Consider the following 23,167-nt stretch of genomic DNA (forward strand, 5'->3'; position numbering starts at 1 on the left):
ACTACTGGTTTGAGCAGACATTGACTGTGCAACCGTTGAACGTGTCTTGCCAAGGACCTGATTAATGAAGTATGGAATCGAGAAGTCGCCTGTATTCGTAACAGAACAATCTATCTATTCTATCCGAACTTCCACCTTTTGCCACGCTCACCTCAAGTGTAACTACAACATGAGTACCTCCAGACAAAAGGGGAGCGGCCCTCGGACAACCCAATAGCCCAGGCGGATCAGATGGATGCACCTATGTGACGAGCAGGGTTGTCATCCCCACCCAACCTTGGTCCTCTTCGTTCCGTAAGAGGACTAGCTGATAGGGGTCCCGTTTCCCTTATATGAATCCTATCGTTCGATCATCATGAATACCATATTCCTGATACCATCCGCAAAATCACGCAGTATTCCAAACACCAGGCCCCGTATAAGTTAAAAATTCGTTTGACGGCGGAAATGACGTCGTCTGATCGATAACCCGAAAGAGTAGGTAGCAGCAGCAAAGCCCATGCAAACAAGCAATCAATTTACATGCAGAAAACAAATCCACAGATCAAGCTTAGTAGAAAGACTCGACCATGGTGTCCTTCATGCTGGTGTTGATGTTGCTGGGGCCCTGGCCCTCGCCAAGACGGAACACACTCTCGATAACGCTGAGCTCGGTGGCGGTGGTGTCGAGACCAGTAACGGCGAGCCAATCGTTGACAACCATTCCAGCACCGACAACGTTGGAACCACGGTTGACACTACCGGCGACAAGAGGAACCTGGAGCAAGCTGGACAACTCGTCCTGGTCTTGAATGGGGGTCTTGGGGTGCACGAGACCTCCCTGGTTGGAAAGGCTCATGTAGCTACCCACTAGAACATTGTCGGCGACAGTCTGTCGGAACACTTCCACGCCGAGCACATCCGCAATAATCTCTTCTGTTTCGCGCTCCAGATCAGGATGAACCAGGGCGATATGATCATTTGTGACGATGACGTTTCCAAGGGCTGACAAGCGCTCCTCAATACGCTGGATGCGGACTGAATCGGGTAGCGAATTACGCAGATGCTGCAGCTCCTGGTCGGTTGTGGTGGTAGGGACGAGAAGACCCTTTCGGTTACCGGCAGTCAAGCGGCCAATGATACGGGTACCGGCGATGGTAGTGCGAACGGTAGGGACAATATCTTGAAGTTCGGCCTCGAAGACACTGGGCCATGTCAGCATGAAGCTCGTGATTGATCGAGTAGAAGAAAGCTTACCTGTAGAAGTTCTCACTGGCACCAAGTGCAACCAGAGCATAAGAGTTGGTCAAGGTGGAAAAGACACCGACCCTGCGAATATAGAGTCAGTAAACATTCCTGCATTGAAAGGCCTTCTTCTTCTTCTCGTGGCTCAATCATCATCCGCATAGCCCAGTATCAAAGAATGAAATAGCGGGGGCGGGGTTCACGAGCATAAGAGAGCTTCAAGGCAAGGGATACAAGTACATACTCGTTGGAGTTTTCGAACTGAGCACGAACCGCCATGATTGCTGATGAATTCTGAGTCGTGGGATTCGTAGAGTTTAGAATGTTGAAGGTTGGGTGAGTGAAGTTGTCGCAATGTTGGAAGAAAGTGGATGTCCAGTAGCAGGGTTTTTTTCCTTTTTTTTGCGTCGGGTCGGGTCTGTCTGTTTTCTGCCCCTCCTTCTCTTGGGGGGAGCTCTCGCCGCTTTTATGTAATGTTCCAGAGGTACCTCACAGGTAGTAGTGCAGTGGAGCTACAACTAGAGTTCAGGGTCTCCGCCTGCAGTTGAATGCATGGACCACTAAAACTTCCTCTGAAAGCAGTAATGAGCACGATGACTCACCTCCAGTACAGATCATTTGTGTCCCAAAACATCGCCACTACGGTAAAGAGACCAGGGTTCTCCCATCCAGGTGTGACTCTTCCATGGGAATGAGTCCTTGCAGCATATCTGTTGTCAGCCCTGGTCAGCCTTCTGTAGCATGGATCATGCCCTTCACGTTGAGGTTCGACTCATTTCACCTCAGGCAAGGCTCAAGACCAAATGCGGTAAGTGATGCCATCTTCGTCATACCGGATCATCCATGGTGTCAGTTGGTGATCGTCACAAGCCAAGTCAACCAGAATCATATCAAGACAAATAATAGGAGCCATTTCACGACTCTCTAGTAGCCTTCATTTATATATATGCAGACAGATGACAGCAGAAACACTTTGTACCATCTTAAACTACTCATCTCGGAGCAAAAATGTACGTAGAACAAAACAACGGTCCATATCCTTTACCGTCACAATCCTCCGTCATGCCAGTAATCCATCATCACATCTATGCCTCCTCGGCCATGTTGCCATGCCAAGTCTGGCCTCTTGCACAAACCAAGCGTGAGTTCTCGTTGATTCGGTTCGATATCTTCCTGCGCCTTATGTGATCTCGACTTCCTTCAAAAGCCAAGATGATCAATATACGGTGATTCTTTCTCTCTGCCTCGAGTTCCCCTGTCGCAGCTCTCATCTACTCGATTGTTTTCTTTCACAGAGTCCAGATGGGCGCCTTCATCAACACCTGCCTTCCTCGCACTTCCAACGCCATAAATCCTGCAAACCGCACCCTGTTCGAATCCTTCGGCAGGGCGACTACAAAAGTGTCCTTGTCAGTATCCATCCTTATACTCTTTGAGGAGTCTTTATCCTTCCCGCTCTCAGGCGGAGCTGCTTTATTCAACGTACCAGTCTTGACTTTCTTCTCGTCGTCAGCATCTTTTTCATCACCATCTCCCTCTCCCTTCTGTGCCTCCAATACTGGTAGTGCCGCCTTTTCAACTTCCATCAAATGAGGCTGGACAATTTCTCCAGGCAGCGGGTAAGAAATAGCCACATCGCGACTCTCTAGGGGAAGGTTAGCTGCAATGCCCACAGCAAGCTCCACGATCATCGATGCGCTACCGTCCACGCCGGGCGGTGGTGGTGTGTTGAGGAATTGGTAGAGACAGGCCGTCAGATTAGTTGTTGTTTTGGCGATAAAGCTGTTACGGTTCTCAGTCGCTTCTGGCGAGTTGAGTTGACGATGAAGACCGTCAAGCGACGTCATTCGCCAGCTCACGATTTTGCTCGTCAATGCATCAAATTCTTCCTGGCTAGTCAGGGTGTATGAGTTGCTTCGGATGCCAAGCTCAATCTCTTTGAGCGACTGACTTAGCTGCGTGTCCAGACCCGGATGAAAGCACTTGTTGAACACCTCCTCCATTAACCACCGTGAGATTACTGCTCGTCCGACAGCCGTCATCTCAGCCTTTCCGGTCTTGAGTGCCTCTGCGCTAACATACTTGTCAAGCCACTGGGGCACACACCGCCAATCTTTACGAATGTTGAAAGAGAGGTTGTTGATGGCACCATTGAGTCGATTGAACCTTGTAGAGTATTCACTGTCATCGAGAGCGGTGCGCGATTGCGACATGCGCTGATTGGCTACAGCGTTCTGAAGATGCACGATTTGGCCGTTGAGACCATCGATCTGCGCCTTGCCGTCAAAGTAAAGTCGCTTAACATTCTTATATTTGGTCACTGTAACAAATTAGTATGCGCTCTTGGTTCTGCCGGGGTGACTTACGCAGATCCTTGAATGACTTGTCGTTTTCGCCAGAATCAGCTGGCACAGCGGATCCAGGTTGGGGGCTGTCTCGTCCCTGGTCAACCGTCTGGCCCTCAAATGGAGGCGGGCGGTCGCCTCTGTATGCCTGTGACTGGCCAGCCGCCTGGGGCGGGACGGGGGGTAGCGGGTTCATGTTGTTCATAGAATTGGCGGGACGGTAAGTGGGGGGCGGGCCGCCAGGGACGTCAGTTTGTCCGCGCAACTTGTCCGAGTCTGGACGGCGTGAGGCTGGAGGTCCTCCGGTGGGTGGTGCCATACCCGGCTGCTGTGGCTGGGGAGTTATTTGTTGGACGGGAGGGAGGCTCGGTGTTGAGCCGTGTTGTTGAATATACAAAGAGTGATTCACAGCAGGCGAATTGGTCGCTGACTGTAAATTGGTTGAACGTTGATCCGAGTCGGCGATAGGAGATTCATGCGAGAACTGCGAGACTGTTTCAGGGTTCTGAAACTGTGTGCTAGGACCCAGATGCGCGGGAACTGATCTCAATTCTCCACCGTGGTTCCCACCCTGGTGATAGCCAGACTGCTGCTGGGCGTTTGAAAACTGGTAGGGCTGTTGCGGCTGGTTGAGAGACGTTTGTTGGTGGTCGTATGCGTTTGTTTCGTAGGCAGATTGCGGTTGTTGGTCGTCTGTGTGTAACTGAACGTGGGGTTGCTGAAGCGGGGCCTGTTTTTGGTTCTGGCTCTGGTGGTATGCGACGTCTTCTTTCTGTTGTTGCTGGTCTACCTCACCAGTGACTTGGCGAATGGTGTTGTGGAGCGAAATTCGTGAAGTCTGCGATAATGATTGTTCGTTAGATTGATGTGTGATATAGTGTTCATTAATATCGTCGAGTCCCTTGCGAGATGAAAGCTGGGGTAGATGGGAGCGTTGGCTGCTTTCGGGCAGCTGCTGGACCTGTCAAAGGAGCTCAGCTTGAGCTGGCAGCGGCGTGCGCAGTTGGCGCCAATAATAGCTAGAAATAATGACTGGGGGGGTTGACTTGGGCTGAAGACAAAAAGGGGATTGGATAGGGCGACAGACTAAACTCGACGGCTGTGGCTGCTTGGCCTATGGCAGGTTGGTATGCCAAGTAAGAAGGATAAAGAGAAAGCGAACGAGGTAGGCGGAGTGAAGTTGGGAGTAGTAGGATTGGGTGTTGGGCTGGGCTGAGAGAGGGGGGATATGAGACTGAAGAGCAGGCGGCGTAGAAAGACTGGGGGTTCAGGGTCGCAACAACACAAAACGATAGGGATATAAAAACAAGGCACGATTAAGAACAAAAAGGAAAGGCGGTGGATTGCTCACCCGCTTGGACGGTCGACGTGCAAGGCCGCCAGTGTTATCGTAGGATTGGTTGTTACTGTGACCGATGCTTATGCCTTGGTGGTGCTGGCTGTCAGACGCCCCACGATTGGACCCAGAAAATATGCCCTTAATCAATTTTCGAGTCGACCGCTTCTCAGCAGGAGCTGCTTGTGCTTGATTCTGCACTTGCTGCTGTTGCTGTTGCTGTTGCTGTAACTGCTGAGGTAGAATTTGACTGTAGCGGTTCAGGTCGTCAACGGACTGGTTCTGATTATCGTAGGGTGCGGTAGCGCTATAGCGGACACTCTGCGAGCGACCGAGACCAGGGTCGTGAAATTCGCCTTGGGGTTGGTGAGGATCGTATGCCACGTTAGATAGGTTGGAGCTCTGCTGCTGTTGCAATAAAGGAGGATTGTTGGTAACGTTTGCACCGGTCGTACTGCTGGCAGCTGAGGGTGAACTATAGAGGTGAGGTGGGGGAGGGGCGCCAGCAGAAGCGGAGGAGGGGGAAGGCAATAGCGGCAAAGAACCTTGAGTTTGCTGCTGAGGATGTTGAAGATGTAACGTCGGTTGCTGCTGCTGCTGCTGCTGCTGCTGCTGCTGCAAGTAATGAGACGGTTGCGACGGCTGTTGGGAATCAAAGGATTCGCTGGAGCTGAAGGCGGTGTTATGAGACGAGGACAAGGCTGAATGGGGGTTTATGGTGGAAGGATTGTTGGCGCTGCTGGGATTGGCGCTGGCGCTTGCGCTGTTGTGCGAGTGTGAGTGAGATTGAGGGTGGCCAAAGTGGGCGCTGTGGGAGGCTGAGTCCGCCTCATCAATGAGCTGCTGGCGCTGCTGGACTTGGTAGTGTTGATCCTGTTGGAGCTGTTGCTGTTGTTGTTGAAGCTGCGACTGGGGTTGATGGCTTGGTTGGCGCTGGTGGCCTGTCGGTTGAGCTTGAGGTGCTGCTGCACTGCCAGTTAAGGGAGGTTGGTTGCTCTTGTTGTTCGTCGTCGTCGCTGTCGCTGTCGCTGGCGTCTTGGGCGGAGTTCGCGGCTCGTTGAGCGCATGCGATGACCGGTTGCTGTGCTTTCCGAGGAAGTTCCTCATACTGCGACTACGATTGTCGTTGCGGACGGCGGACTACCTAGGAAAGAAAGTCGGAGGAGAAGATATTCGCGTATAGAGAAGTGTCGAGGTCGGTAAGCTGTTTAGGACGGAGGAGGAGAGACGGACCGGATGGAGGGAGTTGAGAGATATGATTTCGATCCAATGTTGGGTTATCGAAATCGGGGGCAGTCCAAAAGAACCCTAGGTAGGCAATCTGTAGGTCTAACGTACTAAGCTACTAAGGTGGTCCATAGGAGGTACCTTAGGTAGCGATGGATACCACGGACCGGACGAGACGGGATGGGTGTATGAACAGAATTAACCCGACTTTTACATTATTACAGCAATCATGGACAATTCGTAGTGCACGTCCAACACCTCATTCCATACTCCTCGTGGACACCGAAAACCCCAGGGATCCGTCAGGTAGGGCACCTCGGTACCTGCTATGGACTTCACCTACTAAGACATGGGCCCTGTCAGGTTCCTATTGTAGGTCCCTTCCTGTGGGATTGGGTACTTAAGGTAGCAGCCGGGAGGCGCCTGGGGCTGAAAGAGCACTTAGATTAGTAGTGACCAGTGCTAACTTACCACTCACTAAGGTGTCATTGGAGTGAGGTCCGAATGTCGACAAAACCAACTCCTCGGTGGATGATGGTTGTTCGTAAATATGGAACTGTGTAGGTATAGATTTTTCTGTTGAGACAAGGATAATCAATATCACTAGGTTCTTTGATTACAGCACAGCCTCTAAAATAGTGGCGCTATATCCATACATGTGCTGACAGGCATAGAGGTAGGTTAACAGCCGAGATCACGATGCTGTAACCAGAAGACCTTTAGCCCATCATGTCTAATTGCTCTCTAAGGCGGATGATCTTTGTGTATAGCTCCTATTAGCCAGGCTGCTAGTTCTTATGGTTTGGATATTTTGCTAGCTCTAGTTATAGTGTACCTAGGTAGATAGTATTTGCCATATTAGCCAAGACTCTTGATATCATCTCTACTTCATTCCTTAGATATGCTGCAGTATCAAGGTCAGGTAGCATGCCTCTAAAAGTTGGATGGTCAGCAAACGCTGAGCGTCTGCAGAAGTTCGTCCACTGCCAAGCTTTCCATCCGTGTCAGCAGTAACCCGTCCTATCAGAGCTGTTGGTTCTATAAATTTGATCGTATATCTTGCTCGCATCCATTTATCATCAGCCTTGTCGGGCATTGTCTCCAACGGAGATGGAGTAGGTGAACTGGGCCTGACCCGTTCTAGAGGAGGCTGTGTCTGTGGGCTAAGATCCATTCAATGTTTGATCCTGCGCTCTGGATGTGTGGTGCATGCGGGCCAGGGAAGTTTATCATGTCTTGAACATTTATGCCATCGATTGAGAAGGTATAGGCAGTGATGGAAGTTTACAGACTTCATATGAGTACCTAGGCACAAGTGCTTTCTCAATCTCTACTATGTACAGAGTAAATGCTGGTCATTTTGTAATTCGATTTTCTGGACGCCATGTGAGCCGTGCGTACCCTGTGATGTGATACTATGAATAGTAACCCGCAAGCTTCCTGTCAGACCGGCATATTTGCTTCTTACTGCATTGGCATTCAGTGTGTCACTATCCGTACATAGACAAAAGCCATACTACCTATACAAGGTGGCGATGAAGAATATTGGTTCTTACGTCGCTGAGCATTTGACTATCGTACTGCGGTTTACCTCGTATATTTCCAGCTGTTTAATGTTTTCTGTTCCTTTTAGTTGTCAGATTTTATGGCAACATGGATGCTCAAAATACATGATAAAAATTTCGGGTTTTGCTCCAAATGTTGCTCAGTTATATACGCATCACCGTCACAACCATTATTAAGTCACAAAAAAGTGCTATACTGAACAGTCATTATTAGGTGTACAGAATTAAAGACGACATATTGAAATCACAAACAGTAGATGGCCAAAAAAAGCCCTGATGATTGACTCAAGCTGAACCTGAACCCATACCAAGTCTAGGGTAACCCCAGATTGCAAGATCATCCAAAAGTGTTCGTACCGCGGCGATTAGTTAATTCAGCGACCACCACGCCAGAGCGGCATCTTCTTTAGTTTGCATCCGATAGTAGGTATTATAAAATAACGATATTTTACTACAAAGACCCATAATTGCAAGAAGTCAAAAACAATTGACAGGCTCTTTGCTCAAGCAATAGATACCTCACGACCTGTCTCATAACTACTACCTCTAATATTTTAACTTGCAACCATGTGTTTTGGCGCAACCTGCCCAACTTGCTGTAAGTTTTTAGGGCTTCATACAGCTTGGACTTACACAAGACTAATGAAAACCTCCTATAACAGCAAAGAAGTCATGGCGTGGGTGTGGTAACCATGTTCAGCAAGTGTTCAATCAAGTGCCCGAGTCGCAGTGGTGCACATGTACTCCAAGAACCAAGATCGGTGGTAAAGAATACCCCCCAGCAGCCGCAATGCAGATTCCAGGCTTGAGCTGGATCTCGGGCATGCTTGGAGGAGGCTCTCATCAAGACGGTGGCAAGGACAAGAAACAGGACTTATAGAAGTGTGGAACGTCTGTTAGGGCAGACCCTTGGCATGCATTTAGCTGACAAAAGACCATTGAATGTCATGGCATCTAATAGGGCGTCGAGTCATGATGTGCAATTGCCGAGGTTCAAGGATGAGGGCAGGTAGTTTATTAGCAAGTCACGTATTGTAGCAACTAGTCTTACGAGAATGTTAAGAGATGCTATATTACAAGGTTGAAAAGCCTATTGGATATTAGGAATACCAACTGATAAAATCACATCATGTCTTTCTCAGAAAGGAAACTACTTTACACAAGTACACATAGCTGGCCAGGCCTGGCCCGTTCGTCATGAAGTGTGGGGATATAGATTAGCACTTAGAAACCCCAGAGTTGGAGGTGGAGAAGACCTTACTCAAGAGGGAACAAAGAAGCGACAGCGACAAGCCAATAGGTAATATAGTGATAATCACAGGGCGTAATTTGTTTGATAATAGGTAACAGCAAATGCACTTATCTTTCGGTTACGCAGTAGAAACATCCCCACACGAAGTCTTCGGACTTGAACCCGAGGGATTGGAGTCATATCAGAGTTAGCACGTTTATCTTCAATACCTGCCACTTCGTGATAAGAAGCTTGATGCCGCTCGTTTGGTTACATTGATTCTCCCCCTTCTCCTGCGTAGCCCAAGCACAATATCCTGATCTTACCGTCGTCATGTTCATATTATCACCCAGCCTCATATCTGGAGTCGCTGCTCTGCTCCTTTTTGCCCATATCATCATTCGACTTTGTTCAGCGACAGCAAAGGTCCCCGGCCCATTTGTATCAAACTTCACCTCGCTTGTACTGAAATGGCACGAACTCAACGCCAACCGTACCGTGTATATTCATGAGCTTCACAAGAGATACGGCCCAGTGGTCCGTGTTGCGCCTAACGAAGTCTCTTTTACGTCAATCGCTGCCATCAAAGAGATTTATGGCTCCGGTGGCAGTGGATATGACAAGACGGAATTCTACAATCTCTTTCAGGTCTATGGCAAGCGGTAGGAATGCTATTACATGTTGATACACTAGTTATGCTGACTCTGGATAACATAGAACCATGTTCTCAACCTTGGTTAAAGGCGACGTAAGTTCACATGCGATGCTATGAAGTGTACGCAGGTTAATTGTTTGACAAGCACGCAAAGCGACGGAGAATGATTGGCGATCGGTATGCCAACAGTAACGTGATGAAGGCAGCCCCTTTGGCCGGTATTAAGGAACGGTCCAACAAGTTTCTCCAGCATTGCGTCGAGTCTCCTGATAGAACGGCGGATGTCTTTGTAAGTTGAAATATGTGTTTTTGAATATCATGACTAACGATTGATATCATAGAGAGGTTAGTTCTGTCCGAGGGACAAAACATGTATCGAATATTACGACTGACTGACAAATACAGCACTGCACTCGTATGCATGCGATTGTGTCACGCATCAACTGTTTCATCCATATGGAAGCAACTGCTTGCAGGACAAAGAGGACGAAGAGATGATGCACCAAGTTGCTGCTGACGACAGCTTACAGAGTAAGTGTTTGTCACCAAAGGGTTGAAGCATCACATTTGACACAAAACACAGATCGACTGGTCCAATACTATAGTCCAGTTGTTTACAGCCTTGGATCAAAGATTCTTGCCAGCTTTGCCAAGCCTCGATCAATTCCCTTGGCCGACAATTTTGTTATCGAAAATGCCCAACAGGATGGAGCTGCGAACTTTACTGTCCTCAATCGACTAAAAGAGAAGGACAGCATACTCGATAACATGGACATGGCTGCCGAATGTCTCGACCATATGGCTGCAGGTATTGACACGACTGGTGATGTTCTGTGCTTCTTGATGTGGGAACTCTCTCAGCCTCGATCAATCAAGTATCAACGTTTGTTGAAAGAAGAGTTCCTGAGAAAGGCTGATGCACCTTTTGACGAACTACCTATGCTGGACGCTGTGCTGAACGAGGGACTACGATGTTTCCCGGCCATTCCCATGTCTTTACCGCGATATGTTCCACAGGGCGGTCGTGTCATTGATGGTTTTTCTTTGGCCGAAAAGACTGTGGTTAGTTGCCAGGCCATGTCAGTTCACAGAATCAACGACGACGTGTTTCCCGAACCAGACAAGTTTTATCCAGAGAGATGGTTGGCGGCCGAAGGTGATGCCGACCGACGACGGCATCAGTGGGCTTTTTCAAGTGGAGGCAGGGGATGCATTGGAAAGCAGTAAGTAACACTTGTTGACTTTCATGAGAAAGGCCTGATGCTAATGATACAACACTGCAGTCTTGCCATGGTGGAGATGAAGACGCTGTTGCGGGATGTCTATTCACGATACGAAACGGAGCCAGATGAGTCGATGAAGAGTGAATCCATGATAATGGATGATCAGCTAATCTCGTCACGGCCTCTTGGAAAGCGATGTCTCCTGAAGTTTGTGCCAGTCAAGGACTGAATGGGACATTAGTTATATGACGATAACCATGTGCTATGCTAATATACGTGTCATACATTCAGCACCATAGGAAACTACAAAGCCAAATTGGTAACTGGCTGGACGAGGGGATGTAGCCTATCATGTACATTGGAAGTTTAACAAAACTGATATAGTTGCAAATAAAGACGAGTCAGAATTGACTGGTAATAAAACACAAAAAACACAAAACACAAATAATCCATCTTTCGTTAAAGTTTTACTAGGGTTTCAAAATTCGAAACCTTCAAGGCGTGCGTGAACATGGCCATTCAATGCACAGCAAGACTTTACTTAGTTCCAGTAAGCTGGTATCCCTCGAGTTATTGTTGTCCTCAGATGTCAATATATTAACCACTGAAAGCACAAGAGGCATAATAAAAAGTTATCAATCTAAGTTCAGAGTAGAGTAGATTTTAAGGCTATTTGTTCTTTTTAATCCGTAGATATTAAACTTTCTTTTAAACCCCCCTAGATCGGGTTTATTCTAGGCACCCAGGAAGGTGATGATGAGTTTCCATTGGAGCCTGGACTGCTTCTAGGTTGTGACTGTCTAAACTGTGACAGGTTTTTTCTTCCCAGGTTGCCGCTTGCCCCATTCTCTAGCGTCCATTCAGAGAAAAAAAAGCCGGTCGGCCCTAACATGGCCCCTCACTTGTCTGTCCTTCTTAACTCACGTCGTTACTCCTCTTGCACTTTTTTCTTCCTTTCTCCAACACCACACTGCATCTCATCGAGACAGAAAAACCTGCTTTACCCAACGTCCTCTTTATCTATCGCGCAAAGCGCAACTTGCCCCAGTCTTGCCTGTTGACTCATCACAGTCGCAGCGCGCATTGTTCACCCACTCGCCTCTCGAATCTGCTTTCTTTCGCACCCTCCTGCCCATCGTGCTGGCTTAGGAGCGCCTTTTGTCCTCGGTCATCGTTTGCTTCTTCGTAATCGGTACCTCTCCGAACACATATATCCGCCGAGCGACACTGCTGTTTATGTATCAGCACGACCAGCACTCCGTCTTCAGACACCTCTTTAAGCTGCAGTTATTTCGCATACCGCGAAAGCCTTGTAGCCCCGACATCAATTCCGACGGTTGAAACTTAGCAACACTATAGTTGTCTATGCATTACCATCAGCATCCGATCATCATTCCGGCCTGCCACATGACAATCAAAAATCATCAAGAGCACTGAAACCCTCGTTGCTCCGCCCATCCTCAACTACCTTGTGCTATCAAGTTCATACATGACATCCTCGTCATCTCACGACCATACCAATTACTAGCCTCGCCTACCTGCTTTGCCTTACCACCTTTACTTACTACCCAGTAACTATTCAATACCGTCATCATGGCTCTCGTCAACGTTCGCCGCGATGTTAGCGATGCTTTCTATCGTTACAAGATGGAGCGTCTGCAGACCAAGATCGAAGGCAAAGGAAACGGTATCAAGACCGTCGTTGTCAACCTCAGCAGCGTTGCAGCCTCACTCGCCCGTCCCGGTTCCTACGTCATCAAGTACTTCGGTTTCGAACTTGGTGCCCAAACCAACATCGATCCCAAGGACGACCGCTGGATCATCAACGGTGCCCACGATGCTCCCAAGCTTCAGGATCACCTCGATGGCTTCATCAACAAGTTTGTTCTCTGCAAAAAGTGCAAGAACCCCGAGACCGATGTTGTTATCAAGGATGATCACATTACCCTCGACTGCAAAGCTTGTGGTAAGATCAGTGACGTCGACCTTCGCCTGAAGCTCAGTGGCTTTATTCTCAAGAACCAGCCCAAGAAGGGCAAGAAGGATAAGGCTGAGCGTAGGGCTGCCAAGAAGGCTCGACAGAACGGCAATGCTGCCAATGGCACTAGCGGTGGTGGCAGTGACGAAGCCTCTGACAACGGCTCTAACGAGAACGCCGACGACGATGCTGGCAGTGATGATGAGTTCCAAAAGGTTCAAGCCGAGGCTGCTGCAGCCGCTCAGGAGAACGAAGTCAAGGAGCACGAATGGGCTGTTGATATGAGTGAGGAAGCCGTCAAGGCCCGTCAGGCTTCTCTCCCTGGCGAGTTCAAGGCGAAGCTTAACATTGGCGATGATGATGACGAAGATGGTGAGGGTGGTCCTACTATCTACGATGAGCTTGGTGACTGGATCCAGTCTCAGGCTGAGGAGAAGGGCGGCATCGACAAAGTCGAGTCGATCGACATTTATGTCAAGGCCAAGGAACTTGGTATCGAGAGCAAGCACCGCACCGTTCTTGTTCTCGTTCAGACCATCTTCGACAAGAACATTGTTGCTCAAATTTCCAAGCGTGCTAGCATGCTCAAGCAGGTACGTTCTAACATCTTGACCCCCATCTATGTCCCTGGACACTAACTTGTTCTAGTTTGTTACTTCTGAGCGTCACGAGAGGGCTCTTCTGGGAGGCACTGAGCGCCTGGTTGGCACTCTTGCTGCCGACCACCCTGAGATGTTCCAGTCCATTGTCAAGATTCTTCAGCTCTACTACCACCACGACTTGATCAGCGAGGAGGTTGTCACTAAGTGGGGCTCCAAGGCCAGCAAGAAGTACACTGACATCTCGACCTCCAAGAAGGTTCGCAGGGCTGCTGAGCCCTTCCTGACTTGGCTCGCCGAGGCCGACTCAGAGGAGGAGTCTTCTGACGAGGAGTAAATTCCTCCTACCCTTGAATTGCTTCATGTCGTGTTGTCTGTGTGGAGGGAGTGTACGTTGCAAATTTAACTACACATAGCTAATAGCGCAGTTTAGTCTGGTGCTGTTTGTGACCCATATCGTTCAATTCCACTTTGCTGTTATTACTACGAAACTCGTGCCAAAGTATCCAGGTGTTAAGCCGAATAGTATCGCCTCTGTCTCGATTTCCTGTTCTCTAAATAATCTGTTTTGAACATGCTTGGGCATACATGAAATCCAACGGTATAAAGTGCCAGTTTGACGGGGTATCATCTCGTCAATTGCCAATACGTCCAAACACTAACCTATGAAGTACATGTTATCCACGTATGCACACCTCGGCATTACGCATCCGTCATTGTAGCCTCCTTTGTCTCGGTATCATCAGCAATTGCTTCATCCTCTTCCTTCATAGCCGTGTCCTCTGAGCCAGACTCTCCAGCAGGCTCAGTCTCACCCTTCCCGTAGATATAGTCCCCAAGAGTTTTAACTGCTGCTTGCTCATCGTCGTCGACAATAATTGTGTTGAATAGCTCGTCTACCTTTCCTGGTTCAAGCTCTGTCGGTAGTCTCTTCAGTATTTCTTGGGTGGTAGAGTCTTCCTCGCCTGAAGCCTTGAGTCTCTGCTTGAGCGCTTCGGGAGTTGAGGCCTTGATGAGCACGTAACGTGCTTCGAAGCCCATGTCTTTGGCGTACTGCGCAGCCTATGAGGAGCCAGTCAGTATTCGGTATGCCTATTTTGACTGTCATGGTTATCTTACCTCGATGTCCAACTCGATTATGGGAACTTTGCCCGTCTCTGTGATAGCGTCGATGGCTTTGGAACTTGTTCCATAATCAACCCCATCGCGAGTACCTGATTCTATCAGACGATCGCCATCGCGGAGTTGGTTGAATTCTTGTTGCTTGACGAAGTGGAAAGTCTTGCCGTTGACTTCACCGTCGAGCGGTTCCCGTGTAGTGTGTCTGACAACAGTAGCGAAAACACCCTTCCTCTCCTCCATCAACTTGGCGATGGTTGCTGAACAGCCAACACCTGTGATACCCGAGACAATGATGGGTTCTCGGTTTGTGGGCATGTCCTCATCACTGGCTGTAGGTTCAGAAGCATCCGCATCATCATCGGCTTCCGTGAGCTCCTCAAAAACGATGCCAATCTTTTTAGGATCCTCAATCTTGTCAAATGCGGCAAGCTTTGTCCGCGCCGCAATTCGTAGAGCTCTCCAACTCTTGCTAGCCTTGCCAGCAACAGCAGCGGCCTTTGTTTGATCGTTTGTCGGCATTTCAATCTCAAAGTCGTCGTCGGCAATTTTTCGTTTGAACGCATCAAGCGCTGGAAGTTCATACCTCTCCTTGGCCTTGAGCCGGCCCATTGCTGTCTCCTCGTCGTCTTCCCTGAGAAAGTCCAACGAGACAGAACCCATTGGGACTGCTCTTAACCGCTTGCTAGTGGCCAAGCGTTGAACATTGCCCTTCGCCTCTATAAAGACAGGCGCTGCGACGGGATCGCGTTTGATGGGTTGACAGCCTTCGATCTTCCAGCGAACCCAGTTCTTATCCCTAGCCAGGACGGTTTCCACCATTCGATAAAAGTATGGTCCATCAGGCCCCTGACGGAGATAATCTGCAATAGTCTTCTTCATGTCACTCGCCCATTTGGCCTGCTAAAAGTTAATTGGTGCTTCTTAATACGGCGACTTTCCAAATGTATGCTTACATCCTCTTCATTCAACACCTGATCGCCATACATGACAGCCTTGTTTATGTTGGCCGTGGCTGGCAAAGTTTCTGCAAGCTTGTCTCGTGCCTGCCCGGATAGTGCAAGAAGGAAATCCATAATAATAAGAGCTTGCACTAGAATGTGCCGTCGGAATGATAGGTCACTGATCTATAGTATTCGTTAGCTATTGCCAAGTAGACAGAAACGTGTGTAATGCTACCTCCAAGTCGAATAAGTCTTTGCTGGTGAGGTATTTGGGGTTGAAAGCATTAGAACCCTCATCTTCTTCGCCAGTCTCCCGTTTTCGCTTGAGGCTCCGTTTGGAGTCATTATGAACTGTCTGGAAAACATTCATCGTCGCCGCCAGACTCTCTTTAAAGGACGACAGATTTTTCGTTTCAAAAAGCTTCTTTGGTTGACTGAAATATTCCTGAAGAGACCAGAACAGTGGGTATAGCTCGTCGGTCGGTAAAGGCTTCTCCTTATCTTCCTTTTTGGAATCTGTTGACTTGGGTATGGACCTTGACTCTGACTGCTCGTCTGGCACATCCAAAGCCATTTTGGAATCGTCGTCGGTAGTCACTTTCTCGTATGTCGTGACATTTTCGACGTGGTATTCGCCTCGAAGATTCACAGAGCTCTTATCCCCGAGCGGAAAGCTCTGAAACATGAAGATGAAGACTCGGCCGCAAAAAGCAGTATCTTCTGCACGGGACAACCGTCGCAGCAATTCGTTACATGTTCGGAGAATAATCAACTGTTTCTGTTTGAAGTGGTTCGCTGTGATTCGTTCTCGTCTCGATTCGAGGAAATCAAAGATCTTACGACACCCAGCAATAGTCTGGCTGTCTAGAAGCTCCTCGGCTAGCCAGAACAAGAGCGCAGGGTCGCATTGGCCATCGTCGGAGAGAATCGAAAGAATGTCGAGGAGATTCCACACTTTGACATAATTGGGGGAATCGATGGTAGTTGTCGCCTACTTAGGTCAGCGCAAGGCGCGGATCGCGAGGGAGAGTCGAGCCTCACAATAAGATGACTAAATATGTTACGGGCCGCAGTTTCTATTATGGCGAACTGTTGACCTTTGTCGTTCGCTGGCTTGACGCTCTCGTCAGCTGGGCTGGCAATTTCGGCTGTAGTTGTGGTGATTCGTCCCGAAAGGTCGTCGAAATCGGACTTGCGCAATGCTGGTTCGATAGTCGCAGATTGTTTCGACCTCTCTGCCTGAGAAAGGAGATCTTCCAGTAGAGTTGTGAAGGCGGAAATTGCCGGAGCGGCCGGGTTATCTGTATCTTGAGCTGCCATGATGCGAGGCTATGACAATCGTTGAAGATGATTGTAGGTCGAGGTTGTCATGGGGTGGGACAGGAAGCTCAATAAAATGAAAGGCTGAGTTCTTTGGCGTGTGACTCAGGTCGCGGTTTTGCAAGAAAGTTTGTCGTCGAGTTTGTGAGTCTGAACCGTCTTATAAGTTTGGCAAAAGTATGATTTCTTTGATCTGTCAGTTCATTGAGTTGAGCTTTGGGATATTGAAAGCGAGAAGGCTGAGATGGCGCGCGACCGACGTGCATGTATTTCCGAGATACAGAAACTTTGATCGTGCAACAACGTCTTGTGGGGAGCAGAAACATTGACCTTTGAGCGTGAGAGTACAAAAATAAATAGCCTAAGAAGTATGGTTTAAGTGGTTCAGGCCAATCTACTAATTTCATCTCTGTTGCTTCCAGCGGCTAACTTTTCTGGTACCCCAATGGAAATCCGCTCTGATACAAGTATCTTAACCCCTGTCGGTACATCTTCTGTGACTGGGCCCATTCAGCGCGTCGCGTGGGTCTACGAGGCTGAAATTTTGGGACCGAACTGTTTGTTTGAGAAGGCGTCACTTTAGACGTCTAGGATCGGATCCAAGCTCGAAAACTCGAGCTTCGTTAACTCTTTGATTTATACTTCGGCCACGCGACTTTCCGGCATTTTCTGCCTTATCTCATGAGCGACACGAATAATTGATAGGCCTATGACGATACGGTAGTTTGACAATGCCAACCGTGAAACGACACAAGGGCAGCGGCGCCGCCAAAGCGCAGCAACAGAGCGAACCCAAGCCCAAGTCTACCGATGGCCGGCCGACCCCAGCGGAGGTAGAGGAAGAGGAACATCAGTTCGTTCAACTTGCGCGAAAGCATTGGTTGAAGTCCGGCAAGAAGCCTGCAAAGCCGAAGGTCAAGAACGATGTTCTGAAGCAGCATATCTGGGATGTACTCGAACGCGAGGGCTTCCAGTACAAGCCTCTCTTGCTTCTTGAGAGTCTGCAGGCTCTAGAAAGGTATATATGTCGCGGCAGGAAGCCCTGGGATTCAAGATGCTAACAAATGACTGTCTAGCTATTTGTGGCCTGGCTACAATGAAGAAGCTTCCAATTTTCACGTTTTGTTGATTGCGCTCATCACAAATGTCAAGCACCGGGAGCATCTTGCGACATGGAGTAGGTAGCTTCTTCAATCCTGTGAAACTATTATTAACCGTTGCCAGCGCTTTTCGAGGATCGACCCGCCGAGTTTTCTTCCCTCTTTCGCCGACTCTTGTCCATGATGATCGATCGAACACTATCTGTTACCCTTCGAACGCAACTTCTGTGTTTCTTCATCTATGCATTCCAGAGTCTCGATTGCACTCTTATCCGAAAGGAATGCGCCCCTCTTGTGTCGATTGGGATCTGGCACAACTTGTCGACCGAACAGTCTCGTGAAGCTAGCCTCGAGCAACTTCCTCATCTACGAAAGGCCTGGAAGGCTGCGCACAAGCGATACGACGCGGCTGATGAGCAAAACAAGGCGCGACTACGTTTTGAACGGTCCTGGCTTTATACACTCCTTCTTGACTTCCTAGGTCTGCTTTACACGCAAAATAGTAAAGCAGGTAAGTAAATTCGACGAATTCTCTATCGCATGTGGCAACAGCTAACAACATCATAGACCAAGTGTTGTACTGCGAGCGGTTCACCGAGTTTCTCACTGATCTCCAAAGCCAACTTCCGACAAGGCGCTATGTCAATGCCTTGGTCCAGGATCTACACATAATACCTGCTGCAAGATTATCACCAATGTTTAATGATGAGGAGAATACACTGATTCGCGACCTACAAGCTCTCCTATCTCATTTCACTTTCTTCGACATCAATAATCAGACAGGTGCTCAATACAGCATAAAAGAGGCATATGACAAGCATTGCGAATCGCTTGCAAAATTGCAACGCACTGCCTTGAAACATTTCCGAGAAAAGTTGACTGTCTTAGCCTTGTCCAACTATGGCGCTGTTGACCAGAGGCAAGAATTGGAGGCCTTGCTCCAGCCCTTGACAGACGAAGAGCTTATGGAGCTGGTTTCGCTGCTAGGTTTCCGAACAGTATACCCTGACAGCCTCAGCCTCCCCATTGACCGCAAGCTGCTATTAGAAGTTGTCCTGTCCAACTTTGAGCGCAGGAAAACGTTCCAAGAGGCTGCTCGACATATGAGTCTGGCGCCAACAGAAGAGACTTTGTTTGACAGCAGCTTTCAACAAGCCGAGTCTTACGACGGATCGCATCCTATGGCTCTGCCTAAACTCAATCTGCAATATCTCTCCGTGGGCGACTTTCTGTGGCGAGCTCTTGTCCTTTACCGATGCGAGTCTTTCTACGGAGTTCGTAAAGATATCGAGACTGCCCTACGGCGCTTACGTCCTGAGTCGAAGCGATCAGATGAAACCAATTTCGCGGGGTTTTCAAAGATGGCTATACCCATCTCGAAACCGGCTATTCTGGAGGTTGTGCCACCTCTGGTGGGAGACGACAAACCATCAACGGTACGCGCTGAGGTTTCATTCGACGTCCGGCGGCTAGGAGAAGGCGTTCGCAGAGAATGGGACTCTCTCAGGCAAGACGATGTTGTTTTCCTCATTGCAGTCGAACCATCGCCCACAAAGTCTGCCGGTAATGGCGGAGAGAATCTCTCCGAATCTGAGCGACTGGGTGTGATTACTGTACGAACGGCTGAAATCCACCAAATCACTGACGATAAGGGTCGCCAGGTTCGAGATGGAGCTGGAACTCTTGACAGCAAGCGTCGCATCCAGCTCAAGCTCGACCCTCAAGCTTATAGCAAAGATGCTGAGCGGGCGGCCGCTGGGAAGCCTGATGTGTATGGCAAGATCAACCTACTACTTAGACGAGGCAGGAGGGAGAACAACTTCAAGCCCGTACTAGAATCAATTCGGAATTTGGTGCTATCTGATGTACCTCTGCCGGAATGGCTCCATGAGGTGTTCCTTGGTTATGGCGACCCAGCAGGGGCTTATTATAAAAACCTACCAAATCGCGAACGCAAGGTAGACTTCAGGGACACGTTTCTTGACTGGCAGCATCTTGCTGAGAGTCTACCTGGCAAGATCATCGACCCGGGCGATGATGTTTCTGGAAGCTTTGGGCCACCGTATGTGCTCGAATCTGTCGAGAAACAGATCGAACCCCCATCTACTAAGCCTTCCAAAAAGCGACGCCGAGATGCTGACCCTGCCCTTATCGCTGAAATTGAGACGTTAAAGGTGTCAAGTTACAAGCCACCCAGCAATGGGCCATATCCCATTGATAACCCAAAGCTCAACTCAGTGCGATTTACCCCCGCTCAGATCGAGGCTATCACCTCCGGCACTCAGCCTGGATTGACCGTCATTGTTGGTCCCCCTGGCACAGGCAAAACAGATGTAGCCACACAGGTGATCAACAACATTTACCACAACTATCCTGAGCAGAAGACGTTATTACTCGCACATAGTAACCAGGCCCTCAACCAACTATTTACGAAGATCGTTGCGCTGGATATCGATGAGCGACATCTATTGCGCCTGGGACACGGTGAAGAAGACCTTGATACAGAAGGAAATTTCAGCAAACATGGTCGAGTCGAATCTTTCCTAGAGAACCGAGACCGCTATCTTCTCGAAGTGAGGAAGCTAGCAACCAGCCTTGGCGCACCGGGAGCCCATGAGAATTCGGCCGAGACGGCTGGATATTTTAACAACGTTTATGTTGTTCCTGCATGGAATAGGTTTCAACTAGTCGCCAGTGACAATGCTTCTACCGTTTCTGATATTGTGGAAGCCTTCCCATTCCACGCATATTTTTCTGATGCCCCCCAGCCTCTCTTCTCCCCCGAGGGAGACAAAGAACAGGCTCTAGAGGTAGCCAAGGGTTGCTATCGTCACATTTCCAAGATATTCTTAGAGTTGGCCGATGCACTTCCTTTCGAGATCCTTCGACGAGACCGCGACAAGGCAAATTACCTTTTAACCAGCGAGGCTCGTATCATTGCAATGACAACAACACACGCCGCTATTAGAAGAGGTGAGATTGCATCGCTGGGCTTCCAGTATGACAACGTGGTGATGGAGGAGGCTGCTCAAGTAACCGAAATCGAGACATTCTTGCCTTTGGCTATGCAGAAACCTCGTAACGGCAAGATGGGCCTTCAAAGAGTTGTTCTATGTGGAGACCACTTCCAAAACTCCCCAGTCATCCAGAGCTTGGCGTTCCGTCACTACGCCAACCTTGAACAATCACTGTTCTCGAGACTGGTCAGACTAGGCGTGCCGACAGTCGTCCTCGACCAACAAGGACGTGCCCGTGCATCGATAGCGAGCCTTTACCAATGGCGTTACCCCAAGCTCGATAACCTCCCCACCGTGCAGACAAGTCCCGAATTTATCAAGGCCAACGCTGGATTTAAGTACGACTATCAGTTTATCAATGTGCCTGACTACAAGGGTCAGGGCGAGGCTGAACCTACGCCTCACTTCATTCAGAATCTAGGAGAAGCCGAGTACGTAGTTGCGATCTTCCAATACATGCGTCTCCTCGGATATCCCGCCGAGAAGATCACCATTCTCACAACTTATGCTGGCCAGCGAGCTCTCGTAAAGGATGTGTTGTCTCACAGATGCGGCCGAAATTCAGTTTTTGGCCTGCCAAAGGCGGTAGCTACGGTTGACAAATATCAGGGCGAGCAGAACGATTGTAAGTACATGGGCTAATTGTTGATTTCCGCTCCTTAACTAACATACTTCTTTAGATATCATTCTGTCACTTACCCGAACATCGCGTGTGGGTTATCTACGCGATGTGCGACGCATGACGGTAGCTCTGTCCCGAGCACGACTTGGACTGTACATCCTTGGTCGCCGTGAGGTCTTTGAGGCCTGCCCTGAACTCCGACCCGCTTTTGACTTGTTACTGCAGAGGCCAGACAAGCTTATGCTTGTAACAGGGGAGCTTTGGCCTACACCAAGGGAAGTTACAGAGGAGCCCGGCGCAGTCGAAGGCGAGGTACCAATGGAAGGAGTCGAGCACCTGGGCCAGTATGTCTTCGAAATGACCAAGACGAAAATGAAGCAGCTTCAGGAGGAGCTAGGGGAACCCATCATTGAAGAGGAGTTCGAGAACGGAGAAGGAGAATACGGTAATGGTGAAGAGGATGACGAAGAAGACGATGTTGAAGCAGATATCTTGGAAGTTCGGGAGGGAGAGTGAACCGACCTGCTAGCTAAACACCAGTATATTGTCCATTGTCCTTTGCTGGGTGACCCAGGAGGGAAACAAGTTCTACAGGTTTCGCAGCGCACAGGTCCATTACAAAATTTATACATCTAAAGCTAGCGTATCAAAACATCACCTGCGTTTAAACTACCGTTATCATAAGCCAGTGCAACCTCTTCAAGAAACAGCCTGATGACGGCAAAAAAAAAAAAAAAAAATAGCATCAACTTTGTGTCTAAATAATTTTATTGGCCGTCGTCAGACGCCACTGAAAGTATGGTCATCGTTACAGGGCGTACCTCCGGTTCCTGCTATTCCGTTGATTGCGTTTCGTCTTAACCATGTGAGCAACATTGATGTGTTTGTTAACTTAATAAGGCCATGATGTAAAGTAGGACGATCGGAAGGTCATGAACTACATTTCATGATCCCGCAAGACGAGACGGAGACAAGCAAACGAGGCATGGCTAAACAGTGACAAAGCTGGGAGATTACGAAAGTGTCTGTAGCCCATCCTTTAGTATAACGCAGGGCATCCAATGTCTCATCTTATGCGGCTACTTATTGTCTTGGAATGATAATAGTTGTACTATGCCTGTTTGGTTAGTCACATATTAGGCAACGGTCAGTTTGCAGGGGATATGACTCCTTGAGAATATAGACTAGGACTGGAAACATGTAATACAATATAAGCAAGAAGCAGGCAGAGTCTTGTCTCTGATGACTCCTTTTGTGAAAACATTATCTGTGCGTGACTAAAGTGTAAACAGAGACTGGCCATGCTCCATATGGAGAGAACAAAAATAGATTGGCGAAGAGATGGGGTTGTGAGTGCTCAGACCTGACAGAAGAAGCAAAACAATGTTTTATGGATATCAGATCAGGCCGACCGCTACCTTGGTTGCTTGGGCACGTAGTCTATGCCCAACCTACCTCCTATGTGCCTATGTAACAGATTAAACAATGCAACCGATCGAAGGGGCGAAACAGTTCAAGCGCCCTGCTGCAGATTGCGAGGCAAGATTATGTTTTCAGGCAGAACTGAGCCAGACATTAAGATTTATTGGGGTTTGTTGTTATCGAAAATTCGGATAAAAACAGAGTTAACGTTTCTCTTGACTGCGTAATATTTCCCCTTTA

At 48.7% G+C, this 23,167-nt stretch overlaps 7 protein-coding genes across 7 annotated transcripts; 4 read left to right on the forward strand and 3 right to left on the reverse strand.

Annotated features, from left to right (window-relative positions):
• Positions 1-550: 550 nt before the first annotated feature.
• EDB82DRAFT_436729 (uncharacterized protein) lies at positions 551-1,503 on the reverse strand (the record flags this gene model as incomplete). Its single annotated transcript, XM_025737593.1, has 3 exons — positions 551-1,184; positions 1,237-1,308; positions 1,469-1,503. The coding sequence occupies 3 exons, from the start codon at positions 1,501-1,503 to the stop codon at positions 551-553; spliced, it is 741 nt and encodes a 246-aa protein (XP_025592439.1).
• Positions 1,504-2,513: 1,010 nt separating this feature from the next.
• EDB82DRAFT_479903 (uncharacterized protein) lies at positions 2,514-6,012 on the reverse strand (the record flags this gene model as incomplete). Its single annotated transcript, XM_025737594.1, has 3 exons — positions 2,514-3,544; positions 3,591-4,530; positions 4,921-6,012. 3 exons carry the CDS (start codon positions 6,010-6,012, stop codon positions 2,514-2,516), a joined length of 3,063 nt encoding a protein of 1,020 aa, XP_025592440.1.
• Positions 6,013-8,069: 2,057 nt separating this feature from the next.
• Positions 8,070-9,007, forward strand: EDB82DRAFT_302475 (uncharacterized protein). Its single transcript, XM_065607435.1, has 2 exons — positions 8,070-8,295; positions 8,360-9,007. Exons 1-2 carry the CDS (start codon positions 8,265-8,267, stop codon positions 8,575-8,577), a joined length of 249 nt encoding a protein of 82 aa, XP_065463274.1. The 5' UTR covers positions 8,070-8,264; the 3' UTR covers positions 8,578-9,007.
• A 254-nt stretch (positions 9,008-9,261) lies between these two features.
• Positions 9,262-11,035, forward strand: EDB82DRAFT_479904 (cytochrome P450; the record flags this gene model as incomplete). Its single annotated transcript, XM_025737596.1, has 7 exons — positions 9,262-9,590; positions 9,646-9,676; positions 9,729-9,872; positions 9,925-9,928; positions 9,989-10,114; positions 10,167-10,806; positions 10,867-11,035. The coding sequence occupies 7 exons, from the start codon at positions 9,262-9,264 to the stop codon at positions 11,033-11,035; spliced, it is 1,443 nt and encodes a 480-aa protein (XP_025592442.1).
• A 1,142-nt stretch (positions 11,036-12,177) lies between these two features.
• EDB82DRAFT_303520 (domain found in IF2B/IF5-domain-containing protein) lies at positions 12,178-14,107 on the forward strand. Its single transcript, XM_025737599.2, has 2 exons — positions 12,178-13,377; positions 13,433-14,107. The coding sequence occupies exons 1-2, from the start codon at positions 12,400-12,402 to the stop codon at positions 13,718-13,720; spliced, it is 1,266 nt and encodes a 421-aa protein (XP_025592443.1). The 5' UTR covers positions 12,178-12,399; the 3' UTR covers positions 13,721-14,107.
• On the reverse strand, positions 13,876-17,183 carry EDB82DRAFT_513051 (THO complex subunit 1 transcription elongation factor-domain-containing protein). Its single transcript, XM_025737600.2, has 5 exons — positions 16,488-17,183; positions 15,682-16,437; positions 15,459-15,629; positions 14,503-15,402; positions 13,876-14,445 (listed from the first exon to the last, which is right to left on the reverse strand). Exons 1-5 carry the CDS (start codon positions 16,764-16,766, stop codon positions 14,086-14,088), a joined length of 2,466 nt encoding a protein of 821 aa, XP_025592444.1. The 5' UTR covers positions 16,767-17,183; the 3' UTR covers positions 13,876-14,085.
• A 155-nt stretch (positions 17,184-17,338) lies between these two features.
• On the forward strand, positions 17,339-21,707 carry EDB82DRAFT_303565 (uncharacterized protein). The gene is made up of 4 exons (XM_065607436.1): positions 17,339-17,784; positions 17,843-17,943; positions 17,991-18,377; positions 18,434-21,707. Exons 1-4 carry the CDS (start codon positions 17,498-17,500, stop codon positions 21,523-21,525), a joined length of 3,867 nt encoding a protein of 1,288 aa, XP_065463275.1. The 5' UTR covers positions 17,339-17,497; the 3' UTR covers positions 21,526-21,707.
• Positions 21,708-23,167: the final 1,460 nt, after the last annotated feature.

This window comes from Fusarium venenatum, assembly GCF_020744135.1.
Source record: "Fusarium venenatum strain MPI-CAGE-CH-0201 chromosome Unknown EDB82scaffold_4, whole genome shotgun sequence".
Lineage (NCBI taxonomy): Eukaryota > Fungi > Ascomycota > Sordariomycetes > Hypocreales > Nectriaceae > Fusarium > Fusarium venenatum.

Excerpts from the sequence above, each read along its gene's own strand:
- EDB82DRAFT_302475 (XM_065607435.1), top strand. The coding sequence starts at position 8,265 with ATGTGTTTTGGCGCAACCTGCCCAACTTGCT. Across the intron at positions 8,296-8,359 it reads CGCAACCTGCCCAACTTGCT|CAAAGAAGTCATGGCGTGGG; the intron begins GTAAGTTTTTAG and ends CTCCTATAACAG.
- EDB82DRAFT_303520 (XM_025737599.2), top strand. The coding sequence starts at position 12,400 with ATGGCTCTCGTCAACGTTCGCCGCGATGTTAGCGATGCTTTCTATCGT. Across the intron at positions 13,378-13,432 it reads GTGCTAGCATGCTCAAGCAG|TTTGTTACTTCTGAGCGTCA; the intron begins GTACGTTCTAAC and ends AACTTGTTCTAG.
- EDB82DRAFT_513051 (XM_025737600.2), bottom strand. The coding sequence starts at position 16,766 with ATGGCAGCTCAAGATACAGATAACCCGGCCGCTCCGGCAATTTCCGCC. Across the intron at positions 16,438-16,487 it reads ACATATTTAGTCATCTTATT|GCGACAACTACCATCGATTC; the intron begins GTGAGGCTCGAC and ends TGACCTAAGTAG. Across the intron at positions 15,403-15,458 it reads AGGTGTTGAATGAAGAGGAT|GCCAAATGGGCGAGTGACAT; the intron begins GTAAGCATACAT and ends AACTTTTAGCAG.
- EDB82DRAFT_303565 (XM_065607436.1), top strand. The coding sequence starts at position 17,498 with ATGCCAACCGTGAAACGACACAAGGGCAGCGGCGCCGCCAAAGCGCAG. Across the intron at positions 17,944-17,990 it reads GGAGCATCTTGCGACATGGA|CGCTTTTCGAGGATCGACCC; the intron begins GTAGGTAGCTTC and ends AACCGTTGCCAG. Across the intron at positions 18,378-18,433 it reads CACGCAAAATAGTAAAGCAG|ACCAAGTGTTGTACTGCGAG; the intron begins GTAAGTAAATTC and ends ACAACATCATAG.